Source organism: Nelusetta ayraudi, unplaced genomic scaffold (genome assembly GCF_046127955.1).
Source record: "Nelusetta ayraudi isolate G7.1 ecotype Tasmania unplaced genomic scaffold, CSIRO-AGI_Nayr_v1 ptg000059l, whole genome shotgun sequence".
NCBI lineage: Eukaryota > Metazoa > Chordata > Actinopteri > Tetraodontiformes > Monacanthidae > Nelusetta > Nelusetta ayraudi.
This window is the reverse complement of record NW_027466109.1, coordinates 3132501-3151684: the sequence shown is the minus strand read 5'-3', so window position 1 is coordinate 3151684 and position 19184 is coordinate 3132501. Positions and strand designations below refer to the sequence as shown.

At 43.8% G+C, this 19184-nt stretch overlaps 2 protein-coding genes across 2 annotated transcripts in view; one reads left to right on the top strand and one right to left on the bottom strand.

The window, feature by feature from the left end:
• Positions 1 to 5949: 5949 nt before the first annotated feature.
• On the bottom strand, positions 5950 to 12653 carry foxq2 (forkhead box Q2). The gene is made up of 3 exons (XM_076039143.1): positions 12385 to 12653; positions 8054 to 8737; positions 5950 to 7370 (listed from the first exon to the last, which is right to left on the bottom strand). Exons 2-3 carry the CDS (start codon positions 8552 to 8554, stop codon positions 7008 to 7010), a joined length of 864 nt encoding a protein of 287 aa, XP_075895258.1. The 5' UTR covers positions 8555 to 8737; positions 12385 to 12653; the 3' UTR covers positions 5950 to 7007.
• Positions 11365 to 19184, top strand: part of pias4a (protein inhibitor of activated STAT, 4a) — an 8246-nt gene continuing 426 nt past the window's right edge. Inside the window, exons 1-11 of the mRNA XM_076039142.1 lie at positions 11365 to 11494; positions 12934 to 13306; positions 13410 to 13494; positions 13595 to 13636; positions 13783 to 13873; positions 13978 to 14106; positions 14406 to 14511; positions 14683 to 14756; positions 14876 to 15036; positions 15893 to 16044; positions 16182 to 19184. The exon at positions 16182 to 19184 is cut by the window's right edge and continues 426 nt beyond it. Of these exons, the coding sequence (XP_075895257.1) occupies positions 11468 to 11494; positions 12934 to 13306; positions 13410 to 13494; positions 13595 to 13636; positions 13783 to 13873; positions 13978 to 14106; positions 14406 to 14511; positions 14683 to 14756; positions 14876 to 15036; positions 15893 to 16044; positions 16182 to 16444 (1503 nt within the window). The 5' untranslated portion in view covers positions 11365 to 11467 and the 3' untranslated portion in view covers positions 16445 to 19184. The remainder of the gene's footprint in view (positions 11495 to 12933; positions 13307 to 13409; positions 13495 to 13594; positions 13637 to 13782; positions 13874 to 13977; positions 14107 to 14405; positions 14512 to 14682; positions 14757 to 14875; positions 15037 to 15892; positions 16045 to 16181) is intronic.

Genomic DNA, 19184 nt, shown 5'->3' with positions numbered 1-19184 from the left:
GGATGACGCGTTGTACGTACGATCCTACGTCCACACGTGTGTATGTTCCGCCGTCTGTACGTTTTCCCTGCAGCGGCCCGGCGGCAGCGGGGGCCCCGCGGGGCGGCTCTGTGTTGTGTCTTCCGCTCGGCCGAACATATACAGCACATCAGAGGTGCAACAAATCCATTCCTGGCTGCCAGGAACCTTTCAGAGAGTTTCTGTTCCTGTTAACAGCACATCTCCAGGTTTCCACACCTCGCAGCTGATGTGTGTCTGACACGCCGACGGGAGAACATGTCGGGCGGGCCAGCGCGGATAACGCTGCGTGCCTTGTGTGTTTGTGTGTGTGTGTGTGATTTCCGTGTGAAGCCCCCGTGTCTCAATGGCGTCTTTAGAGTGGTTAATCAGAGGAGAGGTTGAGGAGAGTGTCAGGGTGTCAGGCCGGCTCCGCTGAAGAGTCCTCCAGCCCTCTTCTCTTTCTGTGTTGACACCTCTTAACCTCAGTCTATCATCTCTCACACTCACACACTCCACTCCTATTGACACTGGCTACCCTGCAGCTCTCCAAAGACCCGCGGAGAATCCACTACAGTGATTGTCCATAAGAGGGGAAGCCTCGGAGCCCACCGAGAAGAAAGGATTATATAATGTGCCGAGACGCAAGGCGAGGTTTCGAGTGGATTTAGCCGCTGTTTGGCGTCTTTACGGACGGACAGAAGAGGAGAAAAAGAGGGGAAGAAAAAAAAAAATAACCGAGGGAGTGGGGGTGGGGATCAGCGCATTAAACAATGCTGTCGGCCCTCCACGGAAAGTGCTGAATCCACACGTGCATCAGTGTGTAAAATACATAAATCACTCTCTTTGTTTCCTCACAGCGGGCGGAGTACAGGAAGTGTGTCCGCCCTCTGTCACTAGTTGGTGTTAGTGGGGTCAGGAGCTGGAGGTCATCTGACAAAAGGCCAAAGGTCATGGAGCAGTGGGTCTTGTTAAAATACATTTTAGCCTCCTTCAGGGATACGGTGTAATGGCTCTGGGAATATGCTGGGTTCCAGGTTGGCTGTTTTGCCGGTGGAGGCCGGGTGATATATGTGCTCCGCTGTGCGCCGGATGTATATTCAGAACCCTTTTTAAGAAATCAGGAAACAAAGCGAGCGCTGGCAGGTCAACAGGGGTTATGGGTGAGAGGTCACATATACGTGTCTTCCTTGCATGTATGTGTTTCGGGGGATACTGTGTAAATGAGGCTGTTTTTTTCTTTCATTTGGCTGATTTTTTTCTTTTCTATTTCTCCCAGAACCTTAAAGGTGTGAAAAATCTTCTACTCTCCCTTCCCCCCCAAATTGCACAGAAGGGGGAAAAAAAATCTGGGTTGTGCCTGATCAATATATCGGAGCCATTTGAATATCGACACGACGAGCGTGCCATTCTCAATCTTAATTTTTAATATGGTGATAATTCCTGTATTAATTTTCATAACTTCCCCTTCGATAGCCTCGGAATGTGAGCGATGGTGGCCCATTTTTTTTTTTTTTTGTGCGGCGGTTCTGCCTCTTTCTCTCCTCTGTGTTGCCATTGATCACTCCGGCGCGCACCCCCACCCCTTCACATCGCCCTCCCTCCTCTCGCTCCGCCTTCGCCTTCGCCTTCGCCTCCCCACGCACTCGCACTGCTCCACTGTAAAATTCATCCTTATTCCCCCATTTTAGCGGGCTAACTGTGCGCGCTACCTTTTATCAGTCCAGAACTGTTGAATTAATAAATTGATATTGACGAGCCATCAGCCGAGGGGATAAATTATTTGGGAGCAGAAGGCTAAGGTCACATGACTTTTAGTACCCAGGATTCTGTAATTATTCCCCATGAGAAGAACCACGGCGCGATGCTATCCCTCCCACCCCTCCGCCACACCCCCCACATGCTCTACATGCCCTTCCCAGAAACGAACAAGCATGCACACACACGCAGACGCACACACACACATGCACACACGCTTTCATGTAGAACTATAAATATCCTCCCATGCAGTGTATTGCAGTGGGCCATGGGAATACTGATGATCATTACTGCTATCATAACCTTCATGATACAGGACATTAGCCTGGCCAGAGATTGCATTTAATTATCAGTACCACAAAACCTGGGCGGTAGGAAAAGTGGAACGTGCCGCAGCATTGAATGCAAATTATACAGTATTGAGCCTCACGTTGCTGTGAGCAGCACGCTTACCTGATAAGGTGCAATGCAAAACAGTGCGATCGACCCCTCCCCCCGCTTTCACCCCCGATGGTCTTCTCCCTGTAACGGATGCAAATGAGAGGCACAAAACCGAGAGGCAGGCGAGCGCTGCGGCGAGCACGTCAGAGTGCCAATCATGGAAGTGCTCTTGTTGCCCTCCGGCCATCGCTGACCTTCTGACCCTGGCCCTGGCCTAAATGTCAAAGGTCACCTGCCCGGGTCTGCGTGGACCACCGAAAGTCCCTGACCAGGGATGCGTCGCCATGGCAACGCTCTACGCACTATAGGAGGAGAAATGGGGAGGTGTTTTGCATCTGGTAAAGGATGAATTTGTGCATTTAGAAAAACACCAGGTTCAACATCGTGCGTTTGTTTTTTTGGTGTTTTTTTTTTCAGCCCAGAGGGAGGGACTGTGCCCCTGATTGGTTTCCAATGAACCCACAGCTCGAAGGAAATCTACAGACACCTCCAACAGTGATAAGACGCGCATTGTAGTAAAATGGTCATTTGTTTTATCTGCAAAGCTGGTGAGTTAACGTCTGCTGTTTAATACAGTGTCACTGTTGAAATCATTTTAAAGAGATTGATGAGTTCATTACTCATTGTGATGTCCCTGAAGGTTGGGATACCTATTCGTGATTAGTGAAAACACGGCCAGCCAGGTGTTGGTTCCACCATCTGACAGCGTCATGTTTATATCCCCTTTCCAACATGTGGAAGATCCACTAAAGCACAATTTTTTTTGAAACAGATCACTAAATATACTGTTTAGTGGAGAGATTGTTACCCCCAACAATCACAAATCACCATCTGCCTCACTATGAAAGTCAACGATGGAATAATAAAGATGTGAAAATGGTTTAAACTTTTAATAATAAACCTCGAAATGTAAATAATACAAAACTAGAGCATAATTACCACGGCACGGAATCACGCACGCACGCACGTAGGCACGTACGCACTCGCGAACAAAGAAAAAAAAACTTGACCAAAAAACTGACAGGTCCGTTGACATCGACTGGCCATTCGCTTGCACCTTGCGACATCTAGTGGCCGCCAGCGACCTCTTAATCGCTCGCTGCTCGGGAAAATAGGTGATGGCGGTGGGAGGGGGGGAGCAATAAACCCACAAGTCGGCCCTTTTTCCCCCCTCCAGGGAGCGGTGGTCGATGCCTCGTCCCACCATATGTCTGATCACAGCTGCCAATCAACAGGTCAACGCGACCCCGGGGAGGCAGGCACTGGTGGGGAGAGATCAAACAGTGGACCTCGGGGATGACAGATGCAGATGGAAGAAAAGGCAATAAAACATTGCTTCAAAGATGGCAACGGTGCACTAGGAGGCAAATTATTGTTAACAGTAATCTGCAGAATAGCGCCTCGCATTCGCATCGATTGACTATTATGGAGCCTTTGAAGGCGATGTAACGCCGGGCTATTGTTCGTGGTGGGACACAAGCAGAAAATAGCAGCTGTTTTTGGTTCAACTACAGCGCTTCCTAAGCCTTAAATACTACTTACTTCTATGCAATCATGCCGTCTAATAGACTCGCAATTTGGCCTCCTCCGGGCCAGCGGAGAGGGTTTTTTTTTTTTTTCCTTTCACGAGGCTCAGCTGCAGTTGCTGCAGGGAAAAATAAATAAATAAATAAATAAATAATAAATACGCGTCGAAGAAAAATAAGGAATTAAATAAAGGCTGAATGAATAATAACATTTAAATGTCTGTGTGTTTTGTTTTTTGGATAGCTATAGTTGTCTTTCGTTTTTGGTTTGTCTCTTCAGTATTTACATATGGGATAATAGAAAACAATTACAGCTCAAAGAGAAAGATTTGCATCCTTTTTCTTGCTGCAGAAAGAATGAAATGCAAAATAACTGTGAAATGAATGTAACTTTTAGAATGGCACAGACAAATGAACACTAGACTTCAAATGAAAATTTGCCCTTGAATGTTTCAGTATCAGTCAAAACACCTTTTTTTTTGTGGTGTTCACTCTTTTGGATATTGAGACCTGTCTGATGCGTGTATTCTAAAAAATATATAAAATTGTACCTGAACCAAAACTAAATATTTCATTCCCCTTCAACAATGATGATTATCTTTACAGCATAGAAATTGTAGCATTTAACTAAATAATGTAATACAATAATATAGTAGTCTTGGTCCAACACAAAAAATGGAGACGCTCCTGATGATCATAATAGCAGAAATGCCTCAGTTTAATTTCCTGTGAAGGAGGTTTGTGGTGAGGCGTCTCCGCTGGTTATACAACAGGTTTCACCCCAGCACCAAACAGACAGTCTTTCCCTTTTCTTCTGTCGGCCTCTTTGATCTGTTTCATGTACAAGCTCAGGCTGTTGCCCAGTGTTGTGTGAAGTGTTGTCAAGTCTCCGGTCAAATCGATGAGATACATGTAAACTGTGAGGGGTGGGGATGGGGATGGGGGTGTTGGGGTGTCAGCTTTGGAATGCTGCTGTAAAATGTGTTGCATTAAAATGAGGCCATAATGTTTCATGGCACTCTCAGCGGGACTGATCTTCTTACCTCAACTCTCCGCTAATCAGGAACAAATCTTTGCGCCTTAATCTACGGCCCCCTGCACTCCTCCGCCCATCTCATTAGATTAACAAAATGACATGCACTTATGAACACACACACGCACACATGCAGAGCTCATGACCTCAATCTGATGTCGAGAGCTTGTTAATTATATTTTGGTTTGTTGAATATTACGGTAATTTTGTGTGTGTGTGTGTGTGTATGTGTGTGTGTGTGTACAGGGCTGACGATCAAAAACTAGGCTTATTTAATAAGCCATAACTTATTATAAGAAGCAAGTCACACATAAAATCTTCATATTACTAAACTATAGCCCAAGCTGAGACATTGACAATACATTTTTGTTTTAGGAATTTATGCATGTTAAATGTAAACTCTTCCACCTGTGTGTGTGTGTGTGTGTGTGTGTGTGTGTGTGTGTGTGTGTGTGTGTGTGTGTGTGTGTGTGTGTGTGCGTGTACAAACATATGCAACCAAATTAAAGCCTTAAAGCTGGTGAATTGAAGAGGATTTGATGCAGAGGGCAATTCATGGGAATTAAGCAAATTAGGTCTCTAATTAGGCACTGACATTGAATAGGAAGATTTGGTGAACAATAAAAATTAATTAGATGGATTTTGTCAACGTTATAATGAGCATCACCAAAAAGTACCTGCTATGAACACCGCACACACACACATGTGTATGCACCCTTTATCCTTCTGACATATTATTGTCTGTTTAGGATTTAATTTCATGCCAAATATCATCTTATTCAAATATTCAATAATTTGCAAATAAGACGCCCGCATGAGCTGAGACAAATAAACTTAAAAAAAAAGTCAATGTATGACCTAATCCTCTTAGGCCACAGCACTGTGCATGTAAATGCCAACCTTAGCAAGCCAGAGAAGAATTTCACTATTGACGTGAGAACCAGACATGTAAAAATCGACTCTATCTTTTTTTATTATTATCATTTTCATTATTATTTTGGCAATATTTTAGACTCTTGAGATATAAGTGTCGAGGGAATTCCTAATGACAAGGTTGTATGCAGTTTTAAAAATTCTCATCTAAAATTATTTCAACATTATTTTAACATTCATTACCATTACATTAACAGTGGAGGCCCAATGTGTAACATTTTAAATGAATCTGCTGACATGAAACTGCTGCGTAGCGGTTGGTAAAATAAAGACAACAGAGTAGATGCCAAACTGAGACGAGAAGACCAGTTGTGGGACCAAGACTGGTTTTTAACTACTATTAGATACATTCAAATACATATATACATACAAGTAGATGGATAACATTGATCTGTACAGGGCCTCATGATTTCAGCCTGACATCGTAGTTGATAATGTATAACAAAATAAATAAAAACAAGGAAAATGTGAGGTGAAGTTGTACATTGCTTTGTACTTTGCTACACAGGTATGGGCTGACAGATAAAATCTTATTTTGCATCATTAGATCCTAAAAAACCATACACACTGGACATGCACTTCTTTCTTTGGATTCACCTGCTGGCTATCATTGCCCTTAAAAGCCCTCCCTCCCCTTTGCAGTAAATCAGTGTCCGCTCCCCTTCCCCTCTCTCTGCCTCCGTCCCTTTCCTCTGCTCCCTTCATCTCTGACCCCCCGTGGTACCCCTCACTCTACGGCACCGGTTATGGATTACACTGTGTGATAAGCTCCCCCATTTCTTGAAACTATTTGGGATTGCTCAGATTATCTAGCCTCACATCCTTGGGAGGCGGCTTTGGAAAACCCCATCTGAGTCTCTTTAAGCAGGAGATTTTGCATCCCGACAGCTTTGACTAATTAGCATCTCACACCGGGTGGTGTTTTAGCATTGGGCTCACTTTTAGCACTATCTGCATTAATGGACACAGAGAGAGAGAGAGAGAGAGAGAGAGAGAGAGAGAGAGAAGCACACTGAAGACAGTTTATTTAAACAAAGTGTTTAATTCAATATGATTAATTCAGATTTTAACAAAATAGATCAGTTTCATTTTTCTAAAAAAAAAAAAAAAAATCAGAAAACAAATACGAGTAATTCATAAGAATTATAAATGTTATTTATTCGGTACCCCAAGTATCACCACCTTGGGTCTGCAGAATAAAATTGCAATATTTGTTTTTTATTTCAAATTTGCCCACACTGGTTCACTTTATTTGTAACTGAGTCTAATACTCAAAAGCACAAAGGACAGTAACCCTTCAAATTACAACTGATTTCCTCCTATTGCAGGCCTGGATGAAGCCCTACTTGTGGCTGCACACTGGACCATGGCCAGTAGAGTCGAGGGGGCATGCAGGACAAAGCAAGTGTCTGGACTTGTGGACAGCACCAACAGGGCACTCTGTGGGGCCGGACCACGCCTGGGTGGTAGGGGGAAGTCTGGGAGGAGATGGGAACCGGTGGCGTTCCTCTTCTTAGCCTCCGTCTGGCTCTCCGGCAGTGGTAGTCCCCTTTGGAAAAGTCCTGGTAGTTTGAGGGGTGAATTGCCCAGAAGTGGCCTTTGCCGTTGTCGCTGCGGCCTGCTTTGATGAAGCAATCGTTCAGGGACAAGTTGTGGCGCACACTGTTCCTCCAGTTTTTATCCTGCAGCAGCAAACCAAGAAAAAAGGGCATTAAGCATTAAGTCACCATTAAACAACTGGTGTCCCCAGTTGTAAATCGACATCGGTGTCAGTTAAGTATCGCTGATCCTCTTCAGGATGTCACCTTGTCCTGTTGTTGGCAGGATGCACCATAGCGTGTCAAGACCGCATATGATCGCATCGAGTCACGACGCCCCGAGTTACCTTTTTAGCACGTCAAACCAGTGATTGACTTTAATCCATTAGGCGACGTCCAATCTGTTGTCGCACCTGGTAACGGTAGAGGTGGTTTGCGACCTAGCAACGGGATTACTTTATTTGTGAATTCGCCAACAAGGAGATCATCGAGTGTCCCTGTAAGCACCTAATTGCCTAACCACTCAGACAGATTACCCAGGCCAAGTAGGTTGCTTCGCTCACTAAAATGGCGACCGGCAGAATTTCCCAACGCCAAAACAAATGGCGGCGAGCACTTTTCAGGAAAACAGCCTCTTTCGTCTTACCAGTCAGTGGCTTTGATGTGCGCACAAAGTGACACTGCATGATTTGTTTCAAAGTACAACCTCAGCATAGACCCAATGTATCGCCACCTGAGATTATCAACCCATTACGATTAGCGTTGTTTTCCCGCAGTGCAACTGGTGGTGTACTGACTTTGGATGAAGGCAACTTGCGCGAACATACCTTGCTCTTGAAATACGGGTAGTGGTCCATGATCCACTGGTAGATGTCACACAGCAGCAGTTTCTTCTGCTCCGACGCCAGGATCGCCTTGGAGATGAGTGCAATGTATGATTGGCTGGGTTTGTCTGCAGACTTCTCTGGGCTGTTGCTGGTCAATGTGGTGGTGGTAGTGGTGGTCACATCATCCTCCCCCTCCTCAGGTTTCTCTTCAGCCCCCTCCTCTTCTTTGACGCTCCTCTCTTTAGCCTCTGCCTCTGACCTCTGCTGGAGTTTCTCTTGTGTGTCGGAGCGAATCCCCTCCTCTTTGGGTGTTAGATTCTGATGATTTAGCATGCTGCTCGCTGTCTGCTCTGCCATACGACTTCCTGTCGCTTCTTCTTTGGAACCTTTGACTCCCTTATTGAACAGAAGGTAGTCAATAGTGAAGCTTAGTCCCAGCGTCTCTCGCCGACTGCTTTTCTCCTCCGTTGTCTTCTCTGGGTTGAGGTATTTCGCACTCATTGCAAAAGGTTTTGTAGTTTCAGCTGATAAAAAAAAAGTCTTGGATGATGAATACAAAAATGTCCCTCACAACAGTCTTCTCTGTGTCCTGATTTGCCAAAATCTCACAACATGGCTGTTTTCCTTTTGACGGGTGGACCCTGGAAAGCCTCTGTGCCCCGCGCTTCTTTCGCCAAAGTCTCACTGTTGACAAGATCACAGATAAAGATGAGCCTCTCAACTGTCGTTGACCTTGATGCGCTCAGAAGTGGCACAATCTCGACGTGTGGAAATGACGTCAGGCGATACGACTCGTTTGCAGGCACTTCGTTTAGCAACAGGTTTAAATTAAACGCGTCCGCCACTGCCCCCGCCACCGCTCTTCTTCCGTGACCAACACCTTTTCTTCCTCGACCCAAGAGCTGTGTCTCAGGGCTGTGGAGGTGTCACTATTTATATGACTGTGAATGTATCCCTCACAGAAAGGGGTAAAGAAGGCACACAGGGAGGTCGAGGTAGGGGGTCTCAATTGAGGCGGATTATTTTTATTAACCCAAAGCAAATCTTTGTAATTACGGGAGATTAAACACTTGAGATTTAGCAAGACGGGGTGCGCTGAGGACGGATGCTGTAAAGTCAGAAGCGTTACAGATACCAGTGTTATCCTGTTAATGTTGTTGTGTTCATGCAGATGCCCTCCAAAGAATAACTTCAGATAAAGAACGGTAATTAATGGGGTCCAGTTGGAGATTTTGCAAGCAAAGGATGTTAATTTAAGTCAGTCAAGTCTCAGGGTCTTTTCAGAGATCATGAAAGTGCTTTATGTTCATCAGAAAACCAAAGATAGTTGTGTGGCAGCACTGAACAGTAAAAACATGACTATTAACTTATTGACAGTTGGTATTATACTTATTTCATTTTTGTCAAACAAAATTCTTATTGTGCTTTCCTAACCCACAACAGTGCCTTTATGTTAATGCTAAGGTGCTTATATGCTTGGGTTTAACGTTGTTGTTGTTGTTGTTGTTTTTTGATGTCTTTCGAATACAACTTCAAAACTGAAATGACTTGAAGTGATGCAATAAATTGTATTGTTTTCTGAATTTGTGAAACAAAGTTGAATCTTCTCTTCTAATTAATAAATCTTAAAAGTTTTGTATTGTATTCCTTTTGTCATATAATCATGCATTCATTCTTTGATGGAATATAAACTGGCTTTATCTCTGTTTTAAACGAGTGTCTTTGGTTAAACATTTTTTCTTTTTGCCTATGTTTTCATGATGACAATTTCATTTTATTATCCACCCTTATATAATACAGTATGGATCATTTTAACAAATCATTTGTATTGTGAAACAAAAAGAAAAAAAACTTATTAGAATAAGGTTTTCCATTAACCCTCTTAAACTGAGTTGTTCAGTCGCTCTAATGAATGCACTATATGCATTATAATTTTCACAATATAGGTTTAAAGTGTCATTATTATTGTTATTATTATTATTTGGATGACCTTGCATTCTTAGATGTGTTTTGTACTTTTAGAATATTTACAGACGTATCAAGTGGTAATTTACTGGCTCCATTATTTGTGTCTTTTGTCTCCTTGAAATCACAAAGATCTCAAGATTTAACACCTTGTGAGGTTGATCAAAAATAATCTAAACACACACATTACGTATACAACAGTACATACAACACAACAGTGGAGAAAATGGAGTAAATTAAAAAAGGAAATTGGTCTGCATTTGCCAAATGTCACCATCATCAAGTCAGAGAGGATGGCCCTGAAAGTGTAACCCCCATGTTAGACAAGCTTTGTGACTTAGTCGCATGGAGAATAAATTCATGTACCATATTGCCCTCTTCTGTTTGGAGAGAGCACATGCCTTGCATAAACAGAGCAGCCTATCACAGTACTAATACCCGCCTTTACTGTAACATCATGTTGTCATTAGTTATTTTTTTTGCTGAAAGACATACCTTATTTCCCTAAAGGCCATATGAATAAGTGTCATATTGTTGAAAATACATATTATAGTCACACCGTTTTCCTGCATTTTGTTTTTTTAGGGAAAACATTTACAATTCTGTATTTCTTGCATATGTAAATAAGAAACCCCTCCAACCTCCTCCAGACAAAGGTGTGCTTTACAGTGCACAGCAGCGTGTTAAAAACGCCTCTTGTCCAGGTGAAACCAAAACAGAGGCACATCACGTTCGTGCCATCTTGACACAACTCCTTCAAATTAGTCTTCCTTTTTCTCCATGAGGCTGTAGATGGTGAGGGGCTTTGCGAAGACCTGGCCTGGATCACCTCGGGGATCACCACCGCGACCTTGGCTTAATCATTTACTGTTGAATTAATGTGTGGCACAGTGTGCTTCTTGCGTATCCAGATAGACTTCGACCTGCTCGCATATTTCTGTGTGTTTATTTTTCGTTGATTAGTCTGTTTAATTCAATTACGAACGCGCCTAAGACAAAGCATAAAGTCGACATCTGTCGGCAGGTTATACAGCCCGAAGTGGATTATTTAGCTCGGACGGGACCTGAAGTAACCATGCGACCTGGTCCACTTCCTGTCCCAAGCTTTGCGTAGGGATTGAAATGAGACGGTTTTCAAGGTACACATCGTCGAAATCTAACAACTATCAAACAGAAACACCATGGATATCAGAAAACGTTCCCACGTGGTGTCATTTATTGACACCGAGGCCTAATTTGGAAACGAGACCTGTCTCTTAGTGTTTATAAAAAAGTTGCACTGTGACTTTAAAACGCCTTCGCTCCGCCCACTCCACATATTTTGCTTTGGTCTCTGGATAATATCGCACTGTGATTGGCTCAGTATACCCTTCAATCACAGCGGCCTCTGCGTTTCATTGGTGAAAGACTAGCAGTCGTCTCTGACTCTCGCGGTACTGCTGCACGAAGATGGCGGCCGAGCTGGTGGAAGCGATGGCAAGTAAAGCTTGGCTAGCTTTGGTTTGATGCAAAACGGGCGGGGGAGGGTGTTTCAAACTGAGTCCTGTCGGAGAGGGGACTGGGGGCTTTGTAGAAATATAGTCAGGACTTTGTTCTACCATAAATGTGGCGTATAACATCAATGTCGAAATTGACTAGCTGGGACGGCTAAGCTCGCTAGCCTAACCCGGGCAAGTGCGTTGATGTAGCTAGCATCGCGCTCGGTCTCTTCTATCACGCTGAAAGGAACCAAGCGGGCAACGTGAATTAAAAACAAAACTGTCGGGGGTGTCGTGCCCACATGTTTCCCGGCACGTTTCTTGTGGACGTTAGTTAGGCTAGAAATGTGTTTGTCGGTGGACCCTTTTTGTGTAGGAAGCTGTGCACCTGTCAAAGCGTCCAGTTGTCATGATTGAATACCGGGAGTCCTGGTTGAAGCTAGCCAGCCGACTAGCCTGGACCATATATGTGAAATCTGCGACGTTGCTCACTTCAAAAGCTTCCGTTTTTAAATGTACACGTAAAAAAAAGAAAGAAAAAATGATGCCTTATGATAGATTTGAGTTTGGGTTTAAGACAGTTTTTTCCCCCTAATGTCTCCCCAGTCTTGTTAGACGACGCTCAATCTTGCCAGATACTTCTGATTGTTATACCAACATTTCATGTTTAAGACTCAGATTACTTAATAAGTTGATAATATTATTTAAATTTAATAATTCACTTTGTCGCTTTCAATGAAACGTCTAAAAGCTGTCTTTGGTGTACAGCTCCCTCTTTGAAATAGTCAGTTGTAATGTTGCGTTAGTATTTGTATATGCAATATTGGTATATGAAATATTGGGTTGAGTTTTACGCATGGGTACAGATGTTGGAAAAGGCATAGATACCTTATATCTGTGGGTTGCGGCATTTTTTTTCTGGTTTTCCAAAGTAAACTGATGTGTTTACATGGTGTGGCTTACAGTGCTGGACAAGCACGTTCAGTTGAGGTGATACATAACAGTGCATGGTGCAGTTAAAGTGTATTACACTTTTGTTGCTTAATGGCTTGCCTTGGTTTCTCTTATTATATGCATTGCAAGATTTGCTTTAAAGAATTGTCAAATTTCGTTATTGTGAAAGTCATTGTGTAGTTGGACTGCAATTTTGTGTCATGCCAAAGTCCAATTACAACTGTTAAGAAATGTATTGGTGATTTAGGCTTCCTTTGTTATTATGTGACATACCCTCAAAATAAGTACTGTCAACATGTAAACACAATGTAAAAGAAGGTAATTGTGATATAGGATAATTTCTGAATTAAACAAACAATACAAAGCGCTTGTATTGCAAATGTAATATTCTTCAGAAAAGTATGTGCTTTTATGTTCAAAAAAATAATAATAATGAAAGAAACCATTTCACTTTGTTGAATTTTTGTCTTGTCTTTATTACAGAACATGGTCAAAAGTTTCCGGGTCTCAGACCTGCAAACGCTGCTGGCCTCGATGGGTCGCAGCAAAAGTGGGCTGAAACAGGACCTGGTGGGGCGTGCCCTGAGGCTAGTGCAGACCGAATACAGCCCGGAGCTCCTCAAGAACGTCAGACAGCTGTATGAGTCCCGCTTTCCCAAAACATCTGGCTGGCTTGCAGCACGGCGTCCAGAGGGCATCTACTCCACCCTCAGCACCTCCCCCACTGCCACCTCTCAGGGCGCGGACTACCTCAACGGCATTTCCAAACCAATATCAACACCTGCACCAGAGGTCAAACTGGTGCCACTGCCCTTCTACCAGACTCTGGAGACATTATTGCCACCGACAGAGCTGAGTGAGTCAATTCAATCTTGCTATGAAGCCATTTTGATCAATTCAAAATGGCTCACAGATGTATGTGCTGAGACTGATCGCCACCGTTTTCTGCATATTCCCAGTTGCTCACAACAATGAGAAACTGCAGGACAGTCAATGCATATTTGAATTAACACCAACCCAGGCAGACCAGATCAGAAATGCCAGGTAAGGAAATAAAAATGTTATCCATAATCTACATTATTGGCTAAAACGTTTTTTTTTTAGAAAACTTATTTTTCTCTTTGTTGATCTTTTGTTTTATTAGTGAGCTTCGTGCTGGAATGAGATCAATCCAAGTGGTTCTAAGGTAAATCCCCCAAATTTTAATCAACACATTAGGTGCTCTTTCCAGCTCTTATGCTGGGACACCTGATGTGTGTTTTGACCTCATCATGTGGGCCTGAAAATTGTTATGGAATCGTAATTGTTTTCTCGTCTATTTCATCTTTTCAGAATCTGTTACTCAGACTCAATTGGTGTACAGGAGGACCAGTATCCTCCTAACATTGCTGTAAAAGTCAACCAGTCATACTGTCATGTCCCGGTGAGCCTTTCTTCTTGAACACAACAATCTCGTTTCGGGACACAAATAATTCTCACGTAATTAGGTGACTTGTTTTTTTCATTTGTTTGTGTCTGTGATTGCAGGGCTATTACCCCTCAAACAAGCCTGGTGTTGAACCTCGTCGTCCTTGTCGTCCTGTAAACATCACTTCTTGGCTGCATCTCTCCAATGCCAGCAACAGAGTCACTATCACCTGGGGAAACTTTGGCAAGGTCAGTCGCAAAGTTATGCTTTTGTCAGTATGAAAAGCACCGCAGCAGAGATATTTATTTTTTATTTTTATGGTGAATAAACTAGTTCTTTTCCAGAAAGAATAAATCTAGAAATTGCTTCTTTTCTCCAATGGAAGAAGTTGTCTTATGTGCTTTGCAACATTGTTTAGAAACCCAAAAATTGTTTTAGCGAAATTGTGGGTGCAAAATGTAATCAGATTTCAATAATCCTTGAAGATTGATTCTGTGGGTAAGAGTTGTTGACAAAGTGCTCACAATCTCTCATTGTGTTTTTCCAGCGTTACTCTGTGGCAGTGTATTTAGTGCGGGTATTCACTGCTACTGACCTCTTCAGTCAACTCAAACTTAACTCTGTTGAAAGTGCAGAACGCTGTCGCGAGCGCAGTAAGTGTCACTCATGCACACACTTGGTTGGTTCGTTGGTTTGCTCATTTAAATTGTTGCGTCAGAAAATGTGAGTTTGGTTTCTTGAGCTGTTTTCGATGTTTGTGGGCCATTTCAGATTATCTTCAAAGAAAACATAATATGTGCTCTACTTTTTTTTTCCTTTCATAGTTCAAGACAAGCTACGATTTGATCCAGAGAGTGAAATAGCAACCACGGGACTTCGGGTGTCTCTTATCTGTCCAGTGAGTACACTTTTGTGGCATCGCACCTCTCGTAGTAGAGCCTCTTATCCATGTCTTACACACACACTTAATTTGTCCCTTATTGCAACTCTCTTCTCTTGTCCTTTTTTGTTTTGCAGTTGGTGAAGATGCGACTCGGGGTGCCCTGTCGGGTTTTGACTTGTGCCCATCTGCAATGTTTCGACGCAGTCTTCTTCCTACAGATGAACGAGAAGAAGCCCACGTGGACCTGCCCCGTCTGTGATAAGCCTGCCCCTTTCGAGCTCCTCACTATCGATGGGTAAGGAGCGAGAAACGCGCTCTGACTCATCCGCTGAACCAAATTCCTTTCAACAGATTCCTACGGGGTGATTTTGTGCTACCTGTTGGTTTAAGCCATATCTGGGAACTCTGTTTAAGGTGCAAGGTTGTCCCCCTTGTTGTGCATAGATCTTGCGTCATCATCATGATGACATACACACTCCAATGTTGTGCATGACTTGACAGGGTGTGCATTTTGTTTTGAATTTTTGTGACTGCCCTCAAATGATATTGTAAATGTTACATCCTGCAAATTGAATTTCTTGTTCAGTGTCTGAAGGTTCAAAAACAAACCCACGGTTTTTAAATGTATTGACCGTAACAAGTCAAAGCAGACACAGTCTTGACACTGCAGTGACCCCAGTCTGTATGTGCAAAAACTACCTTTAATGAAATCAGTGCAGATGAAGCTGCTGACTGACTGTTCTATCATTCCAGAGTTGTGATGAAATGCTTCTATACCAAAATATTTGGGCATGTAATTTCCTGCAAGGGCCGTGGACCTTGTGGTCCCTTAATTCCACAGAGACCAAAAGTGTTGTAAAAACTACTAAAAGTGGTACAGTTTAGTCATCAAGTACATTTGTAGTACTTCAATTCAGTGTGTGTGACGAATTTGGAATTTAGATAATACAAATGTCTCAGAAAGACTGGATAAAAGCATAATGGTAAACTAATGCGTAATAGCAGGATGACATCTCATCTGCAGGAAGAATACGAAAGTTTGCAAATTCATCCATCTGTTCAACCCCTGCTAGTCAGCTGATGACACTACTCCTGCTCTAGACTGAGGTCTTGCCCTCGGAGGTGGCTCTAACTCGCGGTGTGTGTTCCAGGTTGCTCTCAGAGATACTGAAAGAGACAAATGAAGACATCGAGGAGATTGAGTACCTAACCGACGGTTCCTGGCGGCCCATCAGAGATGACAAAGAGAAGGACAGGGAAAGAGAGCGCAGTAACACACCAGAGTATCCTGTTGTTGATATATGTACGAGCCATTTCAACCCCTTTTTCTTAATGTGCAGATTCTCTTTCTTTCTTCTTTTGAAATTCCTTTGCTGCTTTGCATCTTTATTTTGTGAGCACATGAAAAAAAAAATGTTGACATCTGCTCCCTGTCTGCAGGCATTCCTGAAGCAAACGGTCACTCGCCAGCCCACAGCAGCACGAGCCTGTCTGGCAAATCTGGAAGCGGCTCCGTGGGCATGGCGGGAGGAGCAGCCGCGGCGCCCGGTGGGGGCGCGGTGGTAGATCTGACTCTGGACTCCTCCTCTGAGGAGGAAGGGGGCGGGGCGGGGGGAGACAGTGAGGACACTGAGGACAGCGCAGACAGCCCCCCAAAGCGAGGCCGATACAACTACGACAAGGACCTGGTGACGGCCTACTGACCCCGCCAGCTCTGTCCCTTCAAAGACTGATGACACAAACACAGAGACAGACAGACAGGCGGCGGCAGCGGCGATGGGGGCGGGGCGCGGGCACCACCCAACCTCGAGGACAGGAACACAGTCATCCAGTAGATGCAACAAACCCTCCCCTATGCCTACACGTCAGAGCCTTTTAGCAGCTCTGGATGCTATCCAGACAAACACACACTCAAAACACGCACTGTTAGCGAATCTTCAATCTAGAGCGATTAAGGTTCCCCTTCTTGTACTGTACACAAGTGGCAGCAACACGGACCCCCATTTCATTTTGGCCTGCTGTCACCATCCAGTGAGTATGTGTACTGTCCTGCCTGTATTCAAACAACCGAATGGATTGAGTGCCCCGGCTCAGCCACCACCACCACCCTTCCTCCTCGCTCCAGACTATTCCTTGTATACCACAGCCTCTTTCTTTCTATCTGACTCTTGAATTCCAGGCGCTTTGAGCGGTTTAACGTTTGCATCCCTTTTTGAGTTTCAATTTCACCCATTTTTGTCACGCTGTTGACAAACGGGCAAGTTTCAGTTGTCTTTTTTTCAATATCATTTGAAAAGAGCGTTAATCACCTGTTGGAGGACACGGTGGCGATTTTCTGGAGTACAAAAGAAACAAACCTCTCATCATATTTTTTCCCTTGTCCAGACAATAATTCCAAAGCTTGAAATGTTTTTTTTCCTCCCCCAGGTATTGATCATTTATTTTAATTATGGAAGGGCAGACCACAATACTGGCCTCAGAGTGTGATGCTTTATATTTTTATTTTTGTCCTTAGATGAAGAAAACCTACCTCAGTCATAACAAAAACAAAAAAAAACTTAGCCGACTGACCAGAGATGAGCTTAGAAAGAAACGAAGGAAAGAAGGATTTGGATCTTTCTCAAGCAGATTTTTACACTGGAGACTTTTTTGTTTTTATATTTTTTGTTATTTCATCCCAGCTTTGTTTTTTTGTTTTTTGCAGCAAAGTGAACTTTAACAGAGAGTTTCGGGTCTAACTGGAGATGTCTGCGGAAAAAAACCCCCCTGCAAACTAGAAATGTGCCACTCCCTGAAAGACGTTTCTCTCCCTGCGGTGTGATTCCTCTCAGTTGAATCTCTCCGCGTTTGCATGTGAAAATCGGTCATTGGGACACCGGAAGAGATTTACTGACGGGATGCAGTGTTGATGAGAATATGGTGCCTTGTTTAGTTGAAAACCTGTGGTTTTAAATGGAGCGGAGTTTGATCGGCGGACGAGGGACTGGTCCGAGGGAATGCATACGGATTTTAATTTGGATAAAAATATATATACTTTTTTTTTTCTAGTTGAGAAAATGGTCTGAGGAAACAAATCAGACTAGTGTTTGAGGAAGTTTAGATATCAAACCACGCACCCCACCCCTTATGTTTGTGTAAGCACCATATTTATTAAAGCGCTTCACAGCCTCCCCTCACCACCCTGATGTGTCCTCACAATATGTGGCTGCGTTCTGTACGGAAGGGGGACTGTCGGCTGCAGAAAGCAGGACACCTCTGTTGTGTGTTGGGTTATAATTAGTCTGCGCCCATCGCCGTGCTGTCGATGAACACTCCTCCCTCTCACTCCTCCCTCCTCCGAACAAAGCCGGGCCGGGTCAGCACGCCGCTCGGTGCGCCCTTCTTTTTTGCCGCAGAGGCCTCAACCTGTCTGACACGACGACAACCAATTAAGTGTCAATAAGTGTGACCACACCGAGTCCAAAGTCATTGATTGGATTACACGGTCTTGTGTAGAATGCGCAGAACAGCTTCCACCAACAGTCGCCCTCGGCCTCCCTCAAAGTAAATAAGGTCACATCTGTTTGCCGGAACAGAATTGGACTTAAATTGCTGCTGCGCTACACTAATATTCCCCTGCACGGCCACCAGTGTTTAGTGTGTGACGGCTGGCAACCCACGCGAAGGTCCGAGTTTCGCTTTAGGTCCGTCAAATAAAAATGAACATCTTTTAGGTTGAAATGATTGTAGTTTTTTTCCCTCCCTCCCTCTACCCAAGCTGTTTGCACTTTCACCATGAGCATTGTGCAGTGAGTATTGGAGATCTGTGAACATTTGGAATTCCCCCCCACTTTTTCATCTTGTGCAACAGAATGAAAAACTGTCAAAGGCTTTTGTGGCACCATGTGTTTTGGGTAGGAGAAGAAAGGAACGGCTCGCTTCACTTCTGCATTATAGTTTTCCAGCTTCAGTCGTCTCTTTTGTGGTTTGAACGGGCTGGAGTCTGCTTTTGTTTCTGCTTAAATGCACCGACCAATAGGGGAACGCGGGAGCTGATGCTGGTAGGACTGCATTTTTGGCGCAGGGAGAGAGTGGTTCTGGTCTTCCGTGGTTCTTCTTTTACATTTTGTTGTAAAAAAAAAAATTAAAAAAAATCAACACACAGCATTCATTGACGGCATTTTCCCTGTTAAACATCAGTCGGCCCCTGGAAACATGAGGTGGTTTGGAGCAAAGTACTGGCGAGGCACTTTCCCAATCTTGGCCATTTGTGATTGTTAGAAACGGCTAAAAAACAACAACAAAAAGTCCTGTTCACTTCAAGATGGACATAGAAATCAATTATTTGAACAGATCTCTGACATTCTCCCCCTTTCTCTGTGCTTACGATGAGAGACGGTGCAGGTTGCTTCTGTGGAACTCAGCCAGGTGAATTTGCAGGTGTTTAATGGGAGCTGGAGAGAA